We start from the raw sequence: 24,754 nt of genomic DNA on the forward strand, positions 1-24,754 counted from the left end.
TTATTATTTATTAATAAATGCTACGAATTAGATCTATATTAATATTTTTAACAATATAAACCAATATATTTTAAAATTAACTTAAAACAAAATCATTCTTTATTTAAATGGTGGTTAAACAATTCAACCATCAAAATCAAATTGATCAAGCTATGAAGTCATAGTTAGGTAATAAAAATTTTAAAATATTAATAAATATAAAAATTACAAGCATGTAAACAAAATTAGACACATTAATGATATTTTTATAAATCAAATTAAAAAAATAAGTGCAATAAACAATAATTATTTTTATCGATGATGAAAATGATATACATAATTTAGAACTAACCGAAAATGAAATTATTTTAGTGTTTTGCAAAGATCAATAGTTCAACTTTTGGGTCAAATGTGTTAACTTTTAATGTCATAGATAAATAATAAGAACTAATAAAATATAAAAATACAAAATTGAAAATACAGAAATTTTGCAAAAAAAAATCATGCATATGTATAATAATATCATATATTTATCACATCAAACAAAAAGTAAGAATGGCATATCAAAATTATTTTTACACACATTAATACAAAAAATATAAAAAATTGAACACATTTATAATTATATATATACACTACTATTAAAAATATGAATACGATTTTGGAACTTTCTTTTAATTGGAAATACTCATTTTTAAATTTAGTCCCTATTTAATTATGAGGTTTAAGTTGTAAATTAAACTACAATTATTCACCTAATTCAATTCCCTCTATTTAAATCTTACATTTTTTGATAAATAAACAAAAAACATAAAAAAAAAACAAAAAGAAGAGTCTAACCAACTAGGTAATTAAGATTGTTATTGATACTTTTTTTTTTTATAACTCGATTCAATTATCACATATTTGGATGCAATGTTTATGTAATAAGATTTTGATTTGGCAACCCCCATCTGATTAATAATTAAAAAAAAATACATAAAATTTATAAAAATTTTTAGATACATTATTATTATTATTATCATCATCATTTAGAATTGCCACATGCAAAACATATTCACACTTACTAATAAATATAAAATGCACAAAGTACTAACTATCTAATTGACAAAGTCTCTTATTGATTATAGCAGAACTAGATACCTGGGATCAAATCCCACTTGCATTGGTCTTTGGGGGGGGTTGCCCCTTGGTTGTCTAATCCCATACAACAAAAAAATATTATATAAAATATATTGTAACTGTCATATTATAATATATATAAATTATATATATATATATACACATTATATATAAAATATTTATATATTTAATATATATACAAATGGGATCATCCCAGGTCCGACTATGAAATTTACAGGCGGACCGGAATTATAAACACGGCCCAAACCCAAAATTTCTGGGTCGGCCTGGATGGGCTGAAACGACGACCGCTGGAGGCTGGAGTCTACAATCTACAGTCTACAGACTCTACACTACTAGTCTACTACCTCGAAATTCGAAATTTACACCGACACGAATCCAAAGATTTTTACGACCCGCAAGAGAGGACCCACCCACCAGGCTTGACATCACTCGCCATTTCAGTATTTTTTCAGACAACCGATGAATTTTACTTTACCACCCCCCAGTCTCTCCGAAAATGACGCCTCTCTCACTCAGCCTCACCTCCTCCTCAGACCTCTCAGTAATAATAATAATAAAAAAAAAACAATTAAATAGAATAGATAGAAATATGAGGGAGAAAAAGTTGACAGCGATATGATATTATTTATTTAAGAGGTTTATTTACAGGGCTCTCGCTTTCTTTGAGTCCGTACACTGACAGCGACTACTAAAGGTGCAGAGGCACATGCCACCCCGTCTTGTCAGTCAGAAGCATCAGCTATAATCTACGGCTGAGATTCTCCTCGTACGGAACTACGGACGGTCGGGATCGGAATTACCGAAACCTGCAACGTCTCGTCCCTTTCCTTCCCTCTCCCCTCTCCGTGGCGTCCGCCTTATATATAAAATGCCAACGGAGCGACCAGCCATCTCCCCCCCTCTCTCTCATTACTACAGTGGGAGTTTCTGTTCGAAGCGATTGCGATGACCATGGAAAAGGGGACCGCTTTCTCTCTCTCTTTGTCTACGTCCACTCGGATTTCGTGAGCGGAGATATTTTTGCAGGGAGAAAGGGAAAGATGAGGAGGAGCTCGGGAAAAGCTCTTTCATGGCGATCTGGGAGAGCGAGCTGCTAGGGTGAAGCTTGGTTTTGTTTTCTTTTCACGGCTTTTTGGGGATTTGGGGTCTTGCTGAGTAAAAATGCACGATCTCTGAGTTGGATGGGCAAAGACAGACAGTGCTTGTGTCCTTTTCGTTCTGATTTGGTCTTGATTTCCGTTTGAACTTGGTGAAAGCAGCTTTTAACCTTGGTTGCGCTGTGTTCCGAATTCCCAATGTGGTGAGAGAGACAGTATGGTTGCGTGACTGAGATCTCTTCGATGAGTATGCTGTATGGTATCTTGAAGTTGCAAAAACCGTGATAATTTCCTGGAAATGGAAGGAATGTTGGTGGAATTGAGATTGGAGATTTTCTGACGTTTGAGCTGGGGCCGAGTTTCTTCATGGATATTATCTAGCTCTGGAGTTTCTCCTTTCTCCTTTCTCCTTTCTGCTTTGTTTTGGCTCAAACGTTTCTAGATTTTTCTCTGGTCTCTGGAGTAGTGGAATGTGGATGCATGAGAGCTAGAAGTTGGTAATGTTTGGTATGGGCTTCAGGTTACTAAATTCAAGAGTAGATTTTTTTCCATGGATAACCGAATTATAGTGGCAGTAGGGAGCAGACTTGGGAAGAAGATTTCGACATCTTTGAGTGAGGTTTATTGAGGCTAGGGGTTTTGAAGATGAAACTTTCGACGTCAGGAATGGTTCAGCAGGGTCAAGAAGGTGCTATTCCCTCTTCCTCTTTTTCTTGCTGTGAATTCAATGCTGTAGTTCTGTGGTGGCCTCTTTATGCAATCATGTGATAACCATTGGTGTGGAACTTTTGATAGGGCAGAAGAGATGTTTGAATTCGGAACTTTGGCATGCTTGTGCCGGGCCTCTTGTTTCACTACCAACCGTTGGTACCCGCGTTGTCTACTTTCCTCAGGGTCACAGTGAACAGGTATGCTATATCTAGTTTTTCTTTCTGGTATTAGTGGTTCATGTGGTTTTCTTCTTTGACCCCAATTCTGCACTCAGGTTGCTGCCTCTACTAACAAGGAAGTTGACAGTCACATACCCAATTATCCGAACTTGCCGCCACAACTGATTTGTCAACTCCACGATGTTACAATGCATGTGGGTTCTGTGCTTCTGTTTGGTTTTTGATTATGAAGAAACGCAAATTTTCTTTGAATTGACTACTTCTGAAGTATTATGGTTGGAAAGCAGTTTTTTAAAGATGGGTTGCTGTGGAATTTCAGGCAGATGTGGAAACAGATGAAGTGTATGCCCAAATGACATTGCAGCCTCTGACACCGGTTGACCGAGTTTCATGTTATATGGTTTCTTTTCAGTTGGTTGTTTGTTTTAAATTAACAACTTATTAATTTTTCTAACATCTTCAGGAAGAGCAAAAGGAAACTTACCTCCCTGCCGAGCTTGGTGTTCCGAGTAAGCAGCCCACTAATTATTTTTGCAAGACTTTGACGGCAAGTGATACTAGTACTCATGGAGGATTCTCTGTTCCTCGTCGTGCTGCTGAGAAAGTGTTCCCTCCACTTGTAGGTTTCTTGTGTGGAATTTTTGTTCTGTTGCTAGTGTCTGATTGAATAATAATGCTTCTTATTTTCTCCATTGATTCTTTTGAAGGATTTCTCACAGCAGCCACCAGCTCAAGAACTCATTGCAAGAGATCTCCATGATGTTGAATGGAAATTTAGGCATATCTTCCGAGGTATGTTTAGCTTCAGCGTTGGATGCAATTTTCAAGAATTGGACATTGATCTATTTTCAAGTTGGTGTGCTTTCTTTGCTTCCTACATAACAGCTACCAAATAATACATCGATGAGGACTACTTTGCATTTGGTGAAGAATGTTAGATGGGTATTTCTCCTTGCATGATTGAAAATGTCCCTAAGGTCTTTTCTTCCAGAAACTTTTAGTTGCATTCCTTCTATTCCCACTCTAAGGAAAATGTTGTTTAGTCATGACCTTTCAAACCGAAATGATGATGTCACTTGTCATTGTTAATCAGACACTGTTATCAACTATTTCAAGTTGATTACATAAACCCTGCTCCATACTTTAATTCTATCTAGGTTTCCCTACCCTGTTGATCTTTCTTCCATCCTATTAAGTGCTAAATTCATATTAGTGTGTTGGTAATAAACACTTACAAAAATAACCTGAAGAAAGAAATGGAAGCCAGAAAGATAGCAATTTTTATGTAATTTGGATCTTCATTACCAAGTGAATGAATCAACTGAAAATCCATCCCTTTGTGGACCATTTGTTGGTAATAAATAAAAAAGAAAATTTTATTAATAAAAACAAGGGTTAGTTACTTAAATATACAGTGTGGTTTCCAAAACTACTTAAACTTATCTTGTTGGATGGCCCTACTTGACAGAAATAGGCCCTCCATTAGTTAAATGTTGTGTCATTTACATTTTTTTTAATCAGAAACGGTAACTTTCATTAGTTAATATTTAAAAGAATACACTGTCACCACCCAAGATAAGGGTGTTGACCCTTAAAGTTTTCGAAATACAGAACAGCCCAAAACAAGTTCTCCCTGAAAGTTCCTTGCTTTGCTAGGGTGTTGGCTAATCCATTTGCTGGCCTCCTTTTCCACCTGAACAATACCCCAACCTTCATCGCTAGGGAAATTAATTTCCTCATGAGTTGTTGATGTACCCAGACCCCCAAATTGTGTGACTGCATCCATCTGATTTAATAATTTAGAGTCCCCTTCAGCCTCAATCTGGTGTAGGTCCCATTGCTTAGTGTCATTTACATGTGATATCATGTTCTCATTCCAATTTAACTTGAATATACTCTATGTTTTCCATGTCAAGATCGAATGGTTTTGCTGAATTAACCTAATGGTGGAGATTTGGTGGTTGTGAGTTTTTGTAGAAGTATTTAGTCTTTAGTAGCATTAGTCAGTTATCTAGCCATATGCTCAAAAGGGTAGTTTGGCCATTGATAATAGAACAGTGATGAGGAGGTTTTCAGTTTTAGGTTGAACAATGAACAAATGTATGAGTGGGTTTTCTAACACAAACGAATGGTTCTCGGTTTTTTCAAAAAACAAAAGAAGTATAGAAAGACACAACACATTTGCAAAGGAAAAACAAGATTTTTTTTCCTATTCTCCTCAAAATAATGAGATTATTGTTTCTTTATTTTCCTTTAGGTGACTTTGGATTCCATTGCTGATGGTTCACAAGCCTCTATAGCTGGTAAAGGCATTGTTGGGGTGTTTAATACCATTACCTTACCCCCTCTTCTGTATGTTTCCAAACTACATTCTTTCTTTCTGTTAGTAGTGTTGGAGCATGAGGTTATTCATTAGAGTAGTTGTACTTATTATTCCCCTCAGCAAAATGGGGTAGTAGAAAGGAAGGATAGACATAATGTGGAGGTAGCATGGAGTACCATGATTACTAGTTTTGTTCCAGTTTGTCTTAGGGGGGATGCTATTTGACAATTGTGTTTTTTTTTTTTAATGAATAATAGAAAATTTATTAATGATTAACACCAAAAGATACACCAAGGGTATTCTCGGTTACCCTTGAAAGGACAAAATAAGTAACATGCAATTTTACTTTAGTAATTACATCTGAGCCCAAAAACAACTTTGCTTGTGTACCCCCTGTTTTTCTAATTGGTCTGCCATGTTAGCCCATCTTGGAATCCATTGAAAGTCTACTTGCATACCTTCTGTAATTCTTTTAATCTTCTTGAACTCTTTTCTAAAAAACCATGGAGCTTGTTCTTTCTATCTTAAACAACTGATAACTACTTTAGAGTCCCCTTCAACTATCATTTTTCTCACCCCCATCTCCATTGCCTTTTGCCAAACATTGCTGTTGTCAGTTCAGCTGTAACCGAATCCCCCTGTCCACATGGACCTGAATACATACCAACCACTTCCCTCCTTTCATTTTTGAACACCCCTCCTATACCAGAAGGGCCTGGATTACCAAGACTGCTTCCATCAAAATTCATTCTAATAACCCCATTTTCTGGGGGAGCCTAGTCCCTTATAGTTTTCTTCTTGGAAGAGGGTAGTGCTGAAATTGTTCTCCATCTCCTTATCAAATCATCATATGTAAAATCAAAAAAGAGTTTCAAGGATATTAATCGTGTACCTTCTAGGGTTATTGGTTTTAAAACTCCATGTAGTATCCTCTTTCTATTCTTCTAGATAGTGAACTATTTCATATTCCTTTGAGGGTGTTGGGTTTTACCTACTTTGTTCACCTTTTTTGAGTCTTCCCTTTTCTTTTCTGACGTTTCTCCTTAGGGTGAGTGCTTTGGTGATGAGAGTGTTGTTTCCTTTTTTGTTCCTTTATCAATTCCTTCTCCTCTATGTGCTCCTATTCCTTTGCCTACACCTCATAGTGTTTTAGGTGACAACACAGGATGGTTGATTTTGATGTTTCAAGTGAACCCACGCCACTCTCTGTCACTCCTCTTGAGACCTCAAATTCACCTTAAGACATGGATCTAGGTATGTTGCACTTTGTAAGGGGAAGAGATAATGCACTTCCAAAACTCACTATATTTTCCCATCATCTCTCATATAATTCCATTTTGTTGTCTTATCATGCTTTCTTGTCCTATCTTGCCTCTATTTATGTACCTTAAATTTAGAGGCTCTCTCCAAACTTGAGTGGAAATAGGAAATGTAGGATGCACTAATGCAGAACCAAACTTGAGAGGTTGTTAATTTACTTGCTGATAAGAGATTGCGAGGTGTAGATAGGTATTCACATGAAGCACAGGGCTAATCGTGGCATAGAGAATAAGGTGAGACTAGTTGCAAAGGGGTATACATAGACATATGGTATTGATTACTTGGAAACCTTTGCTCTTGTGACCATTCAGTTTGTGTGCTTCTTTCATGGGCTGCTACATATTTTTGGTTGTTGTTTCAACTTGATGTCAATAATGAGTTCCTTAATAAGAACGGTGTATATGGATTTGCCAATGGGGTTCTGTAATGTTTGTGAGCTGGAACGATCATTGTATGGATTGAACCAATCACCTAGAGCCTAGTTTGATAGATTGAGGGGGCATTAGTTAGGTGTTGCTATGTATAGACATAATCTAATCATACACTATTTGTGAAAAAGGAGAGGATTGTTGTTAATAGTCTTGATAGTGTATGTTGATGGTATTGTTATCGTAACAATGATCTTGAGATGTGTATGCTTAACAAGTCATTACATCAGGAGTTGGAGATTAAGGACCTAGGAGAGCTTAAATACTTTATGGGAATTGAGGTTACAAGATCTAAACATGGAATCTTCAGTTTTGAACATAGCATATTCTGGACTTATTACAGGAGACAAGGAAGCTTGGTGTGGAACTTGCAGATACCTCAATTGATTAGAACCACAAGAGTAATGCGTTTGATAGGGAGATGGTTAAAAGATGTGGGGAGGTATTAGAGATTGGTAGGAAAATTGTTGTATCTGCATGACACGACCCAACATCTCATGTGTAGTGAGTGTGGTAAACCAATATATGCATGCTCCATGGACCTCACAGTGGGCAATTATTGATAGATGCTTGCTTACTTGAATAAGCATCCAGGCAAAGGGGTGTTGTTTGCCAATCATAGACATGTGAAGTTAGAGTCCTATAGATGTGGAATGGGATTGATGAATAGATGATAGACGATCTACATTAGGGTTTTGCACTTGTGTAGGAGGAAATTTGGTGTCCTAGAAAAGTAAGAAGCAATCTGTGGTGGCAAGATCAAGTGCTAAAGTAGAATATAGGTTTATGGCTCATGGTTTTACCCTATTTTCTTATATACAAAAAGGCTAAATATATATACAAAAGGGTAAAATCATTTTCTTTATACACAAAGGCTAAATATATATAAGAAAATGGTTTTACCCTATTTTTAATCCATATTTACTATATATGTACCTAAAACAATAGAAGTTACGACGAACTAATTCTAAATTGAATTTATTTGAATCATAGTGAATCGCGGGAATTGTAAATGTCATAGATGTATAAATTAAATAGTAGGATTCAAACAAAATCGCAAGATTTTTGCAAAAAAGGATTCGGTCATAAGATTTAAGTCGGAACCCTTGGGATTCATAATTCAGTCATGAATCATATTGTAAATTGTAAGATTTTAACATTTGCACACAATGGATCAGATGTATGACATGTTAGAGAAGGATTTATCTTTATTTTATTGCAATTTATGATAGTGCTATGGATGCCGAGTAAATGAGTTTTATCTGAAGTTGCATTTACTGGTCCTGTATAGGAAAATATAAACTTTATAAATTTAATCCTACCATACATATTCCTATTGTCTTATATGGCTGTTTATCATGCAGGACAGCCCAAAAGGCATCTTCTTACCACAGGATGGAGTGTATTTGTCAGTGCCAAGAGACTTGTAGCTGGTGATTCTGTTCTTTTTATTTGGTATTTGCTTTCTTTATGTTTTTCATTTGAATTTGTAATTTTTAATATAATTACCATTGATACTACCCCTCCCTAGACCCCTGATAGCTAGGACCAACATTGGTTAATGGCCTTTATTAATTTCCATTGATATGTCAAAAATATCTGTTATTGCACTAGGAATGAAAAGAACCAGCTTCTGTTGGGAATTCGCCGTGCCAATCGACCACAAACTGTAATGCCATCCTCGGTTTTATCAAGTGATAGTATGCATATAGGACTCCTTGCTGCTGCAGCCCATGCTGCTGCTACTAACAGCCGTTTCACAATCTTTTATAATCCAAGGTAGCAACTAATATCCAAATATTTTGTGTTAATTGCAATACTTTGTTTCTAGTGATGCATTATTTACTTCATTTTTATTCTTAATAGCTTTTCTTTTCAGGGCTAGTCCATCTGAGTTTGTGATACCCCTGTCAAAGTTTGTTAAGGCAGTATATCACACTCGTGTTTCTGTTGGCATGCGTTTTCGGATGCTATTTGAGACTGAGGAATCAAGTGTTCGTAGGTATTGTTTTGATGTTTTCATTTAAGTCATATTTAATAAGTTGATGTTTTGGCGTGTTATTTTTGTGTAAATTTTATATTTTATAGGTATTGTTTTAGTTTAGTGTACATTGAATACTTGTTTTTGGTAAAAGTACATTGGATACTTGAAATCCATTACTTTTTTTGTACAGTCTACTGTCTTGGTTTTTAAATTCTAGTATGTACATGGAATTTTTTATATTAGTGGTAGTTCATCTACAACTCCCATGAGCTTATTAAGTAATGGTGATATTAGTTCCATAAAAGGTTTCATGGTTGTCTTTTTCGGTGACATATTTATCCTGCTTGTCAATGGATACAAATTCTTTGATCTGAATGACTGCATTAGGTACATGGGCACTATAACTGGCATAAGTGATTTAGATCCTGCACGTTGGCCAAATTCTCATTGGCGCTCTGTCAAGGTAACCATTTGTTTCACATTTCTCTGACATAGCCTGATGTAATTTGTTGTTGCATTCCTACTATATGTAATAGCCCATCCATGACATTTTATTTCATACATCTGTTCTGCAGTAGAATAGCTGGTTCATATATGTTTTCTTTAGTCAAAGATTATACAAGATGTAGATTTCAGACTGGTTCCTTGCAGAAAAAAAGTTTTGAATTATGTTTGCCTGTTATCAATTAGAAACTGAACAATTTTCTCTGTCTGTGTTGAATACCTGAATTTGGTTCTCTATTGGGAAACCTGCTTTGAGAAATCCCATCAGATTAATAAAATCTTGAAAAAAGTCAATTTGATCATGTTCAGACCAGCAATAATTTCTTCAAATAATCAGAGATTTATTCACAAAAAGTAAAGATAAAAGGGTTTAGACTGGGGGAAAGGAGAAAAAAAGAAGGGAATAGGTTGAGGGGGAAGAGGAAATCGTGGGCTATCTAGCTGTCCCCACTTATAATCGTACTGATTATAAACATTACTTAATTTTACCAATCTGCCCCATTAAGCAGAAACAATAAAAAGAATAAAAAATGGTCCAAGTAGGCCCATAAACAATCAGCCCAATAACTAATAATAACAAATAAAAAATAAACTGCAGGTTGACAATGTTCCCACTTCCTACAGCCTAATATTACTCAACACTATCCCAAACTAAGCATAATGTTAGTCATGCCCAGCTTGCTTATATATTGCTAAAATTTTGGTTTAGGGACTCCCTTTGTAAGAAGGTCAGCTAATTGTGCTTCTGAAGTAACAAATGTAGACTTGTAAGATTTTTTTCCATCATGTTCAAGAATCAAAAACAATAATGACAATAAACCTGCTATAACTAAAGAACCCTTGGAAAATATTATATACATAACTTTAACCATGAATTTACTTTTAGTACAAAAGAAATATAGAATAATCATATGTGCATGTTGGAGGCACTCATTGAATCTGGTCAGTTCTAATTTCTAAATCAGTGGGACGTCAAAACTATCTTTAAATTGATCCTTTAGTCATTTTGGTTTAAGTGTTATACTGCAACCATTAGGTCTATGATCATTCACCCTTATGGAAAAAGAAGAGAATAAGAAGCAAAGAGGTAAAAAAAGAAAGGCATCCAGTGAATATTTCTTTAGATTTATTTCTGGGTAAATAATCCTTTTTGTTTCTTTTACTAATGTTTGCATATAGCTGGATAAATTTGGTAGCTGACTTTATTCTTATGTTCAAATTCAAATATTTTGCTTCTTGAACATTTAGTTTGCTTAGTGCAAACACTTGTAACAAGTTTATGACTTGTTAAAAGTTCAGGTTGGTTGGGACGAGTCAACAGCAGGTGAGAGACAACCAAGAGTGTCATTGTGGGAAATTGAACCTTTGACAACTTTCCCCATGTACCCATCATTATTCCCCCTCAGGCTGAAAAGACCTTGGCATCCTGGTGTATCTTCTCTTCATGGTATGTGTTTTGGTTTCATCTTTCTTTTCAAGTTATATTTTGTCTTTCTATGCACACAAGACATAATCCTCACATGAAAAGAAAACGTGCATGCACTCCCACATGTCTGTGGGTTAGGGTCCCACTATTCTCTGTTCTCTGGTCTCTGGCATTAAACTTTTTGATCAGCAACCACAAAGACAATTTCATTAATGATTAAAGAAGAAGATACAACCAAGGTTTAAAATGTCGATGTCGTCAGAAATGTCGCTTACCAAAATATATGACATATGTCGGAAATGTCGAGGGGAAATATTGTAAAAATTAGGGACATTGTGGAAATATTATGAAATATGTGGAAATTTGCAATGATATTTTGTAAAATGATAAAAGAAGCATTAATGCATATTTCTAGACTATTATCTTATTCCCAACCATCATATAAAGCTAAGAAATTAAGATCAATAATAAATTAGTTAATGACGAAGTTGTACTATATAAACTTCAAAAGTAAACAATTAACACCTAAGTTGCATAATTTATTATAAATTTAATTGTTTACTTATTTAAATAATATATTCATCCATTTTAATAAATTTTAAATTTATATACTGATTTATTATGAATTTTGACATGTTACAAGGTTAGTTATCCTAATTTTGTTTGTGTAATTCTGATTTATTATAAATTTTAATCAATAGTAAGAATTAAATTATACGTTAAGCATTTAATACTTCTATTACTATAAATAAACATTTTATATGCATGCCTATTTTATATTCTAGTTTTCTTTTGCTTTTATTTCTTTAACTTTTATGAATATTTTATTTTAAATATTAAGTTTAAATGTGTCAATATGAGTAATTTATATTAACATAATGGGTATTAGTGTTCTTAAATATATATTATATAATATAAATATATGTATATTTGTAGTATATTGTTTATGTATTTAAATAATATACTATTTTAATAAGTTTTAACTTATATACTGATTTATTATGCATTTTGATGTTTGTACAAGGTTTTCTGATTTTTTCTTATTTTTAGTTCTGATTTATCATAAATTCTAATATATTTATTTCACACTAGTAAATAAAAATACATTTATTCTGATTTTTAATACTAAATTTATAATAAATTATGATTAGTATAAAGTTGAATAAATTTAATACTAAATTTATAATACATTATATTTTATTGCTGTAAAACATTATTCTATTGCTGTACGTTAGTCGACATGCCTGTCGACATAATAGGAAAAATTGTCTTTTTCTTGGTTATTTGGACCGATTTGGTCAACATTTCCGAAATATAGGAAATGTCGACCGAAATAATGTAATTTTTATATTACCACCCATTTTCATGTCGGTGAGCCTCAACCCCGACATATGTTGGGCGACATTAGTGAAATGTCGCGGCATTTGAAACCATGGGTACAACAAGGAGTTGTGAACAAACAAGTATGCCTAATACAAGGCAAGCTACCCAACCCATATTACAATTGTGCCCAATGCATAAACTGTCTTTGAACCTCTTGCTTAGCTAAGTTGCCTTTGGCATAAGATCAAGCAAGCCAATAATCATGTTGAAACTTGATATCATCTGTGCTTATGTCCATACACTTGGAGAATGGATGGAAGTTAGTGAACTCTTGAAGGGCTTTGGATATAACCCCAAAGTCAAATTATTATAACTCATCCTTAGGACACCGGTTCATTATTTAGGTCTTTTCTCAGTTGTGAATCATCCAATTATTTGGTATCAATACTTTGGATACGCAACATGTGGTAGGTTATGAGGGGTCCCTTGTCACAATGGGTCCTCTGGAATCTGAGCCAACTTTTCCCTCTCAGGTATTAGCCCTGAGGAAGTAGTAAATTCAAGTTTGTCAAAGTAAAGAAGTAGCTTGCCTACAATAGAAATTAACTATCTTTAATGGGAAAGGTGTTGCTACAGAGTGGTTCTTCAAACCACCTGGATTTCTTAATGGTTATGTTGAGATAAACATTATCTCAGAAATCTTGATATCTATGTGCATTTTGCATGTTGCTGTTCTTTTATGTTTATTATGGTTGTACTACAAGTGTCTGGGTGGTGTTATAATGATGTCATAATTCCAATACCACCAAGGTGATTACATAAGTTTGATTTCCCCCTTTTCGAGTAGGCATGAGTCTTGGTTGGTGTTTGAGGGATTTGGTCCTTAAATTTATAGTACTTATGTGTTTATGTATCATGTTGAATGGTTTGTTGATCAAGTCAGTTAAGAAAGGCTCTCTAGATCGGTCACCTTCTACCTATATGTGGTACATGGAGGAACCCTGTGCTTCATCAAACAGGGACCCTCTTGATTTGCCATGTCTTCACATCCTTAGTCAGCATCAGCTCCATAACTACTTTGTATGGGACTTTCATCTAATTAATAATGACATCCAAGATTTTTCTTTTTATTTAAAAGATGTCTAGAAAGAGGGGATTTATATTAACTATGTGACAATGCATTTTGGCAGAACTTTTAATCCATGAACAAAGGATTGAGGAGAACATGGGGAATCGTTTGAATATATTTGTATGGATCTATATGCACATGTTTTTGCCAGCTATGGTGGCTCAATTGGTAGGATATCTGACACATTGTAGCAGAGACCTGGGATCAAATCCCACTGCCACTAGGGTTGGGGTTAAGGGAATGGGGGGATGGTCTACCCCCCATTATGTAGCCCCATGTATATGTGTGTGTATTATGTACACATGTTTATGAGAGAGGAGAGAAAATGGTAATGCAAGGGAATGCTTTAAAAATTGACCTGGAACCAGGTCCATTTGGCTACCAGTTTCCGGGTCAGTGGTTTGATTGTCCAGTTCAAACGGATTCGGCCAATTTAAAAAAATAGCCCAAAACTGCTGTCTGGGTTGAAAGGGTCAACGGTTAGATGCCCAGGTCAGTGGGTTGGTGACCAATTTAACGGGTTTTGGCAAAATAGTGGTTTGGGCTCAAAATGGAACTAGTCCCTGATTGGTTCCCGGGCCGAATAGTCTGACCTTCCGGATCAACGATGGTTCAGAAACCATGATGTAAGGTACTTGTATGAAACATTGTTTTTATTATTTACCAAAACACATCATTATTGTTGGAGAGTGGGTTTGATCATCTGGTTGTTGGTTGATATTTGCTAAGCGATTGAGGAATTTTTGATATGACAAGATAGTTTTGGTTGGTTCAAAAAATGTCAGGATTATATCATCATGTGTCCACACTAAAACCTTCTTTCTGGGCATTTTAGATTAAAATAAAAAAAGGTGAAAAGAAATTGAAAGTTTGGACTGTTAATATAATTTGGTTGGGATATTGGACGGTTTTGATAATGGGCTTGAACACATGGGCGGACTGGGTCATCCAATGAGCTTCACTGGAGTTGATCAGGATGCCTTTAAAATTTGATATTGTTGTTATTTTTATTAAAGGTGTTAACAATATAACACAAATTTGGTTGCTGTGGCACTGCCTGGATTTCATATTTTTGTGTTGATGTTTTTTCTTTTGTTTATGTTTCAGATAATAAAGATGATGTAGCTAATGGTTTAATGTGGCTGAGAGGGGAAACTGGAGAGCGAGGTCTCCAATCCCTGAATTTTCAGGCACTTGGTGTGAGCCCCTGGATGCATCAGAGAGTTGATACCTCACTGTTAGGAAATGAACATGATCATCAATACCATAACATGGCAGCAGCAGCCTTGCAGGATATAAGAAGTGGTGATCCTCTGAAGCAACAATTTCTACAATTGCAGCAGCCTTTCCAGTACCTTCAACAATCATACAGGCCTAATCCACTGTTGCAGCAGCAGCAGCAAATGATTAATCAAACAGTCCCTCAGCCTATTCTTCATCAACAAAACCAAAACATATTGGATAGTCAACCTCGGCACCTTGTGCAGCAACATTTGCAGCAGCCATTTAGTGATCAACAGCAGAATCTGCAGACACAACAGCAACAAATCTACCAAGAGACATTTCAGATTGCAAATAATCAGCTTCAGCAGCAGCGATCTACATTGGCAACTCCCTTGTGTCTGAAACCAGATTTCACTGATTCAAGCATAACCTTCCCAGCACCTGTAACTCCATGCATGCAAAGTATGTTGGGTTCAGTGTCTTCTGAAGGGAGTGGCAATGTTTTGAACTTCACAAGAGTTGGTCAGTCCATGAGGAGTGAGCAACAACAGCAGCAAGCATGGGGTCAAAAGTTTCCTTATTCACAAACCAATGCATTCACTAACCCAGTACCCCTCCCAACCTTCCCTGTAAAAGGTGGTGCTGTGGATTTGGACAACTGTAGTGGAGATCCCCAGAATCATACTCTTTTTGGTGTTAATATTGATTCTTCTCCACTCCTACTCCCCACTTCAGTGCCCAATCTTGGTTCCTCTTCAGTTGAGCCTGATGTATCCTCTATGCCATTTGGAGGTTCTGGTTTTCAGAATTCTCTGTATGGTTGCATGGAGAATTCATCTGATTTGCTGAATAGTGCAGGTCAAGTTGACCCTCCAACTAGAACTTTTGTCAAGGTAAGAGCGGGAGATGCAAAGTACTTTTAACTTCCTAAAAGCCTTTTGTGCTAAATGTTGTTTGAACTTTGTTTAGGTCTATAAATCTGGCTCAGTTGGGAGGTCGCTTGACATTTCCCGGTTCAGTAGCTATCATGAGCTACGAGAGGAGCTGGGTCAGATGTTTGGGATTGAGGAGCAACTGGAGGACCCACTGAGATCAGGCTGGCAGCTTGTATTTGTCGACAGGGAGAATGATGTACTTCTCCTTGGAGACGACCCTTGGGAGTAAGTTCTCACATAGAGCCCGACATGTCCATTCCATTTCATAATATTTTTGGTTTTTATTTTTCCATTTCTTAATGCCATTTGAAAAAAAAGTATGTTCCATACTTAGCATGTGATGTTGGAATTATTTTTATATATTGATAAATTAAATGATAAAATCAATTCAATTCATTCTAAAAAATCTTTTTCATCCATACGTGGTCTGCTACAAGAAACCTGTTTTATGATGGCTAGCCTACTGACAACTTTCACAATATAGGTTAAGAATCTCCTATAATGCCAGATTCAGATAGGAACACCAGTACAGGAATTAGGGATATGACTCCATTTCTATAAATTATTTGACACAAATATGGGTTTCCATGCAATATACTTATGTTTTATATCTCATTGTTTAAGTGTCATTTCACTTGATCTAAGTCTTACTAAATTTAATAAAACTTCTAACATGTATAGCTTTTTTTGGGTAATTTCTACATGTATGGCTTTTCATAGTATTAATTCATTTAAATGCATGATTTTTCGTATTTAAAAGTGTTAATGCTATAAAAGTACATTTAGAAGTGTTCATGCAGTATCCAGTAAGTATCATGTTTAACACCAATACATGAGAAACCCTAACGTAGCTAAACAATCTTAGAAATAAAGAACTGATATAATAAAAAGAGAAATCAAACAGATATGCTAAAGCATCATTTGATTTGTAAACTTGGTGAACATAGCAGAACCAAGATGTCTAGTCCGGTGACAAGAAGCATCTAAAAGATGTATCTCATGATTCTCATCAACTCTGGTGACAAGTCCACAACATCACCATATAATTTTCTTGCAGTCATTTGGCATGAAGAGGGTCTATGGAAGTTGGTTCTGTAGACCCCCATTATATGTAATGCAGATTGACCACCAATATAAGTTTTAATGGACTGTTCTCAAGGATAAGAGTCTGATCAAGGGTTTGCTTCAAACCACTTCCCAATGATTCCATGGAGGCAAGAGTCAATTCTTATCCTTTTCTAATCACTACTATTTTAGAGAACAGGATTCACAGACCTAGATCACTTGTAGTGATTGATTACAGGGATATGTCCTACACCAGAGAAACCGGATAAGCTATAGTTGATCTTTCTAGACAGCAAATTCTCCCCATCAATAGTTGTTGATCTCAATAACAAAACTAAAATATCTGAGTGGGAGTGCCATATTCAATTAGCCACTTTGGTCTTCAATAAAAAGTTATCTAGTTTCTTCTTGATTTTGGGCAGCTTCTCTGAGTTCCCTCAGGCACAATAATCTACCGCAATAACTCTCCAAAATCTTCATAGAGACCAGGCAATCAAATTGATTTTGATTAGCCCCTTGGCACACCTTGCAGTTGGTTGATCCAAGATTTGAATGGAAGAAAAAAGGGAAGAGATGGATAAAAAAAGTTGCTCTAATACCAAGATGGCAGGTAATTAAAAAGGTCTGAAAAGTGATAAAACCTTATCCAAGAATGGAAAATCAGATCTGAAACAGTAAATGAGAAGAAGGGAAGAGTGGAGAAGAAAAGAAGACAGGTAGGTTTGGGAGAAGATCAAATCATAAGAAGCAATGTGCTGTCCCACTGTGTTATATAATAACTGAAGTAATAATAAAGAAAATTACATCCATGCCCTTAACAAGGGCAGCAACAATAAGGAGATGAAGGAAAAGTGAAGAGTGAGGATCGTGGCCCAAAAAGACATAAATCCCAATAGCAAAAAAGAAAATAACTTAACATAAAAGCACCCAATTGAAGCCCATCTCAACAACAAGATTCAAATTGAATCTTATTGATCATATTTATATTGGATTTGAATCAAATTCAGATTGCGACTGGATATTGACTAGAACTAATAAATTAACTAAAAAGATCAAAATGTTATATATTTATACCTGGGCATGTACCTTAGAGGCATTGAGTTGTTTGGGTGGAGTGACATTCTATTTGTGCCTAATTGCCTTGACATCTATGGTGTAAGGTGAGGTTGAGATTCCAACATGTCTACAAGTATACTTGGGTTTCTTGCAATGATCATAGATGACTTCTTCCTTTTCTTCTATACTACTCACTTCGGTTCTCTTTGGTCTGGCTGTAACAAGTGTAAAATGATCAAAAGTGGGCTTTTATAAGATTGCACACATACTTTCTTCACTATGTATGATAAAGTAATAGCATTATGAGTTAGTATATTGGAAGGTAATATCTAAGTCAGGTTACAACCTGCAAGAGTTAAAAATAATAACAATTCCTTTCCACCATCTTTATATGATTGTGATGTTCCTTGCATTTTCCTATTCTATAATTTTGGAATGATCAACTTCCTATCACAATGACTTTTATGTAGAGAAATATAACCAGTCCTCTTGATTAAGATTATTCACTGTAGTTAAAATTGATAGATAGTTTCAGTCACGTATTTCTTTTGCAGTTCTCTTTAGTAGATAGTTTTTACTCGGTTGTAGTTATACAAGATGAACTAAAGCCATCACCATGATATTTTCCTGCATACACTTAGCAAGTTACTAGTTCTTTTAGTTTGGCTCTTAGATCCAATTAATATCATAGCTTGTCGTGACCCCAATACAATTGCAGCTACATTGTGCCCATTCTAAATAATTATTGAATTTGAATTTCGTAATGGATATTTGGCCATTCAAACTCTTCCAAGTGCTAATCAAAACAAGATTAGAGAAATATTTGTCAGAGATAAGTACAAGTGAGAAAACCAAATGGAAAGGGTGTGTCATAGTCACCGCACACCCCAAAAAAATTGTATGATATACTCTTAGAGTACAAAAGGTGGGAAAGGACAATTTTGTCCTCCACAAGTACAAGAAAGAACAATTATTATGTACATAAGATACACAATAAAATGGTGCTCCCACCAAGAGATCAGCCCAAAGATTCTCTACACCCCCCTCAAACTAATGTCAAGAAAGAAGCATCAGTTTGTCAGACAAAAATTTGTGGCAAGGACGAGTCATAACCTTGGTAAAAATATCTGCAAATTGAAGATTAGAGGAGATGTGAGGAAGAGAGATGTTGCTTGCTAGGAGCTGATCACGAATGAAGTAGCAATCCACCTCGATATGCTTTGTACGTTCGTGGAACATAGGATTAGAGAATAGTTGTCAAGGCAACGCCTAGGTGACAAGATGCCCTTTGAGGCTTGCCTCGCCTAGTTGCCAAGCAGTTTTGTACTATGTATTATAAAATACTTTTTTATTCTTTATTTTTTGACATTATAATTATAAAATAAGCACTATTAAACTAAAATATTTATTTTGTGTGTTCATATACTAATTTCTTTTTATTATTTTCTTATTTGTTAAGGTTTAATCAATATAAATATTGCTAAATACTGTATTGAATCCTCAAGGACTTTAAAAACCTGAACCAATAAGTAAGGAAGAACTTAAAATTTTGTCTAATCAACACATTTTCTAATCAACACATTTTCTACTACTACTACTACTACTTTTACTTTTTCTTCCCTTTCCTATAACAAAAATAAGGGTTCAGCCCCTATATTTTTTATTTTTCTTTTCCTTCTTTTTGTTCTCATTAATATGCTGATTTTCTATACTTTAACATGAACTCTATATTTTTCTTATACTATTTCTCCTTTTTACACTTCTAGGAAACAAGAGAGTCACCTAGAAAAACACACCACCCAGTTGTGGACCTTCTTGTGTCTTGACATCTTGCCCAATCAGCATCAGCATAGGTAGTCAAATCAAGGGATGATGAAGAGAGAAAAATAATCCATGAGATAGAGTCCCCCAAAGGTATCTGATAATGCAAAGAATGACTGGTGTGTGGTTGGTGAGGAGAAGAATCAAACTGGCTAACAACTTGGACAACATATGAGATATCAGATGTGTCATGGTGAGATAAATAAGGCTGCCCATTAGCTGTCGATATAAGGTAGCATCTGGAAAAAGTTAAATAACCATCATCCTTGGACAACTTAAGATTCTCAAGAGGTGTATCGGCTTGCTTGCCATTGGTAAGATGAGCCAATTTGACCAAATCAGTCACATACTTATGCTGATTTACAAAATAGCCCTGAGAGGAACGAGAAACCTCCAAGCCTAGGAAGTAGGTAAGAGAACCAAAATCCTTCATCTTAAAGGATTGACTGAGAAGATTCTTCAGATGAGTAATATTGGCATGATTATCACCAGTGATAAGAATATCATCCACATACAACAATAGGAGAGTGATTCCTTGAGGTCTGATATGTATAAAAAGTGAGTAATTTAAGGGGCTTTGGAGAAATTCTACTAATAACAGAATAAAATCTCTTAAACCAAGCTCGAGGAGCTTGTTTGAGACCATATAGAGATCTCTTAAGACAATAGACCATAGTAGGATCACCATGCAAGAAAGCATTTTTGACATCCATCTGATGGATATCCCATTGTTTTATAGCAGAGGTTGCAAGTACAACACGAACTGTTGTCATTTTGGTAACTGAGGCAAAGGGCTCTTCATTATCAATACCATACTCCTGCTTGTACCCCTTTTCCACCAAACGAGTTTTGTACCAGTCAAGACTGCCATCAGAATTCCACTTCACTGAGTAGAACCTACTACTAATGATGGAAGCATCCAGAGGAGCAGGAACCAAATTCCAAGTGTCATTCTCTTGAAGAGCTTGAATTTTGACATCCTTAGCTTGTTTCCAATGCAGAGCAGCCATGGCCTGTTGGTGAGTTTTAGGAATATATATAGAGGGTAAAATGTCAGAAAAATAGCTGTGGGATGAATAGAAACCATAATGGTTAGGGGGTTTTAGAAATATGAGTAGAACGACGTAAGGGTGGAGAAGAGGATGAAGAATCTCAGAAGAAGAGGCAGGTAGAGAACTTACAATTTCAGGAGGACCTTGAGCTGGTAGTGTTGGAGGCAGGGCAGTGGGCATTGGAGCAATTGTTCACTTTCTAATATACTAAAGAAGAGATGGAGCAAGGGCCGATGAAGAGTCCAAAGAACCTGCAGTGTCAAAGGAACAAAAAACTGAGATAAAAGGAGCAGGATGTTTTGCAATATGACTGAAGAAGGATGCATTTTCAAGGAACACAACATTTCTGGAAATCTTGACTCTACGGGCTTGAGGGTCATAATAAAGAAACTCTTTATGATCTGAGTTGTACCCCATGAAGGCACACATGGCAGACTATAGGGTGAGTTTAGTCCTCTCATGAGGTGGAAGATGAACAAAGCACACACACCTGAACACATGAAGGAATGAGAAGTCTGGCAGGCAATGAATTAAACTATGAAAGGGTGAAATGTTACCAAGGATTGATGAAGGAAACATGTTGATGAGATGTATAGCTATACTAGTCACCTCCACCCAAAAGGAAGTTGGTGTCTTCTCAAATTCAAGAGTGAACAACCATCAAGTCTACACCCCTTCCCCTTCACTGTCCCAGTGTGTTGGTCCTAAATCAAACAACCATCACGCGAGAAAGATACAATATTACCATCCTCAACAAGTTGTCCAACATAGATTAAATTGGTAGTAAGTTCAGGGACAAGAAGGGTTTTGGGGAAATGAAATTGAGAAGAAGCTGAAGTATGTAAAGACAGATCACTACAACTAGTAATTGCTAATTTCTTACCATTATCTGTAATGGTATATTTATTAAGATACTGAGGTTTTAGGTACTGACCAGAATGTGCCCTTGTCATGTGATTAGAGGCACCAGAATCTATTATCCAAAGGTGACTGGGTGAAGAACAGTAAAGTGAAGACTCATTAGACAACCCACCATTTGAATTTTCAACACTTGTCTGATAGGCTTTATACTGGCCTTTCTTGTAACTAGACGTACCTTCCTTGGGTGGACATGTAAGCATTCAGTTATAATGCATCCCTGTTGTTTACAGTTGGTGCAGGTGTTCTTCCTTTTTCAATGAAAAACTACATGACCAAACTCTTTACATTCATAACACTATACCTTAGATCCTTCTTGGGCTTCGGTCTATTTGCCAAAAAAACAGTCTCTGCCCCCAAATCTTGCTTCACACCAATAGTTGACCAAGTGAAGCCTTGTTTCTTCTCTCAGAAGTTCTCGTAGGATGACATCCAAGTTTGGGGTGGTGTCTCTACTCAGAATATTAGACTTGATCACTTCAAATTCAGGTCACAGATGCATCAAAAGAAAGCATAATCTTCCTTCTATCAAAGTGACTCTTCATGGGTCACAACAAGCTGTCAAGGATTCATCCATATGTACAATTTCATACTCGGTCCACAGATTTATGAATCCAGCATAATATTCCTGAGTCTTCTTCTCCCCTTGAGTGTTCAGGTCACAGATGCATCAAAAGAATGCATAATCTTCCTTCTATCAAAGTGACTCTTCATGGGTCACAACAAGCTGTCAAGGATTCATCCATATGTACAATTTCATACTCGGTCCACAGATTTATGAATCCAGCATAATATTCCTGAGTCTTCTTCTCCCCTTGAGTGTAGGAGAAGATCTTTGTTTCAATCTGATATTGTCTGGAAAGGTTAGATTGCTGATAGACCTTTTCCATATAATGAAACATCTCTTTTGTAGTCCTCAGGCTTCTATTGGAATAGAATAACCGTTTCAATAGATCCTAGAATCCAGGAAACTATCTTAGCATCACGTATCCTCCATTGTTTTAAGCCTTTGCTATCAGATTCACTGGGTTTGGGTGAGGAATCATTAATATGACCCCAGAGACCCTGCCCTTCAACATAAAACTGAAGGTGGAACTTCCACAAGGTGTAGTTACTTCCATCAAACCTCACAGCTAGGATATCCCTTTTGTCCGAAGCCATTTTACCAAGTACGAACCCACAGAAAAGAGATTGCATCAATATAGAAGGGAAAACAGGCCACAAACTGATGCCAAACCAATCTGATATCAAGACAGCAATAATAAGATACTCGGAGATAGAACAATCCAATTTGGAAGTGTTAGAACAGTAACAGTTTAAAAAAGGAAGGTACAGGATCGAAAATCAAGGAGAGATCAAAACCCTCCAACAACAGTCCCAATCAGCAAACAAAATTGAACAGAAATGAAGAATATGCAAGGGTGATACCAGATCTGTTGTTTCACTCTGATCTGATTAGGAAATCAAGAGATCTGATGAAAAGAGTGAGAAAACCCTCACGTTTTCTACAGAAAATCAGCAAAGAAAGGCTGATCAGAACAGCCCCAAATCTGCATTTATAACTTAAGAAGTGGAAACGAAAAAGAGCCTCTCCAGTCCTCTTATGAGAGCCTTGAAGCACCATATCACATATTCTCATCATGTCCAGTTGATCGAACCTGCTCTAATACCATGTCAGAGATAGGTACAAGAGAAAAAACCAAATGGAAAGGGTGTCTTAGTCACCAGTGCCCAAAAACGAATTGTATAATATACCCTTAGAGTACAAAAGGTGGGAAAGGACAATTTTGTTCTCCACAAGTACAAGAAAGAAGAAAGGAAAAGAACAATTATAATGTACATAAGATACACAATAAAATGGTTCTCCCACCAAGAGATCAGCCCAAAGATTCTCTACAATATTTTGTTTAAAATCACTTCTAGAGGGATTTATTGTTGCCTACAAGGTAAATCATGATCACCTTAATTCCTAAGATTTGGAGTAACCCAAAATGTGAAATAGGGAAAAATACCTAACTAGTGCCAATATTAGAGAGAAATATGGGTTGCTCATGGACACCCTAGGTTTCCACAAAACTAAAATCAATCACTTGAAAAATCCAAAATATCTAAAAAAGATCAAGTTCGGTGCACACCAAAAAAAAAGTAAAAAACAAGTGCCATATCCAAATGTGCTCAATTTCCAGTATAAGATCAACTGATCAAAACTCTTTTCGTGATTTTTGGGAAAATCTTCAAGACTTCTTCCTAGGCAACAAGAACCTTCAAACAAGCCTAAAAAAGTCCTCTTTAAACCAATCTATCTAATATGATTAATTAGAGAGAGAGAGAGAGAGAGAGAGAGAGTGAAATGTGCCATCCCTCTCATATATTTATGTTATCTCAGTTATACAAGACCACCCCATATAAAAAGAATAACCTTGGTTGTGTTTTGTGAGAAAAAAAACAGTTCTTATGCTTGGTGTTTGAAATTTCTATTTTCCACGGTCTCGTGAGGAATATATAGTTCTTAGCTGTTTGACCTAAAGCCTTTCCAGCCCTTCGTTTATTTTTAGAATCATCCCTGGACCCTTCCTTTCCCATCTTTACTCTCCTTGATTAAACCTTAGGTCATTAGGGTCCTATATTGGTTAGTATTAATTAAAAATTAGATGTTTGATTTTGGATATATGGGGCTGTTATAGAAAGTATTTAAAGATTTTTTGTTTTGATATTTGAATTGGGTGTGGATATGCATTTTAAATGGGTATAGAGTGTAATTTTTTTTCGAGGCAAAAGTTTTGACTTGAGAGACAATTGATATTACTTAGTAGACATTGGTTGCTTAAATTTATTATTAGCCCCTATTTTTCATTGTCATAGGTAAAACCAACTCTTTTTCCATTGCATGCTTTTTGTCATAATTGAGTTCATAATTTAAGCTGCTTGTGCAGGTCATTTGTGAATAATGTGTGGTATATCAAGATACTTTCTCCCGAGGATGTACAAAAACTGGGGAAGCAAGAGGTAGATGCTTTAAGCTCCAATGGAGATCAAAGGCATAGCAATAGTAGCTATGATGTTCGGAACTTTACATCTGGGATATCTTCTGTGGGATCTCTTGAATATTGATAATGATACAAAATGGTACATTG

General features: G+C 35.8%; 1 protein-coding gene across 4 annotated transcripts in view; it reads left to right on the forward strand.

Moving 5' to 3' along the window:
* Nucleotides 1–1,981: 1,981 nt before the first annotated feature.
* Nucleotides 1,982–24,754, forward strand: part of ARF8 (auxin response factor 8) — a 38,814-nt gene continuing 16,041 nt past the window's right edge. Inside the window, exons 1-14 of one of the 4 annotated variants that reach the window (XM_010252293.3) lie at nucleotides 1,982–2,910; nucleotides 3,018–3,130; nucleotides 3,208–3,306; nucleotides 3,432–3,488; nucleotides 3,576–3,731; nucleotides 3,820–3,904; nucleotides 8,548–8,638; nucleotides 8,798–8,962; nucleotides 9,063–9,185; nucleotides 9,555–9,630; nucleotides 10,971–11,118; nucleotides 14,657–15,666; nucleotides 15,743–15,933; nucleotides 24,554–24,746. In XM_010252293.3, the coding sequence (XP_010250595.1) occupies nucleotides 2,868–2,910; nucleotides 3,018–3,130; nucleotides 3,208–3,306; nucleotides 3,432–3,488; nucleotides 3,576–3,731; nucleotides 3,820–3,904; nucleotides 8,548–8,638; nucleotides 8,798–8,962; nucleotides 9,063–9,185; nucleotides 9,555–9,630; nucleotides 10,971–11,118; nucleotides 14,657–15,666; nucleotides 15,743–15,933; nucleotides 24,554–24,731 (2,535 nt within the window). In that variant the 5' untranslated portion in view covers nucleotides 1,982–2,867 and the 3' untranslated portion in view covers nucleotides 24,732–24,746. The remainder of the gene's footprint in view (nucleotides 2,911–3,017; nucleotides 3,131–3,207; nucleotides 3,307–3,431; nucleotides 3,489–3,575; nucleotides 3,732–3,819; nucleotides 3,905–8,547; nucleotides 8,639–8,797; nucleotides 8,963–9,062; nucleotides 9,186–9,554; nucleotides 9,631–10,970; nucleotides 11,119–14,656; nucleotides 15,667–15,742; nucleotides 15,934–24,553; nucleotides 24,747–24,754) is intronic. The other 3 variants (XM_010252311.2, XM_088900242.1, XM_088900243.1) reach the window with 3 other exon arrangements.

Source organism: Nelumbo nucifera, chromosome 3 (assembly GCF_055504915.1).
Source record: "Nelumbo nucifera cultivar China Antique chromosome 3, China Antique-T2T, whole genome shotgun sequence".
In the NCBI taxonomy this organism is placed as follows: Eukaryota; Viridiplantae; Streptophyta; class Magnoliopsida; order Proteales; family Nelumbonaceae; genus Nelumbo; species Nelumbo nucifera.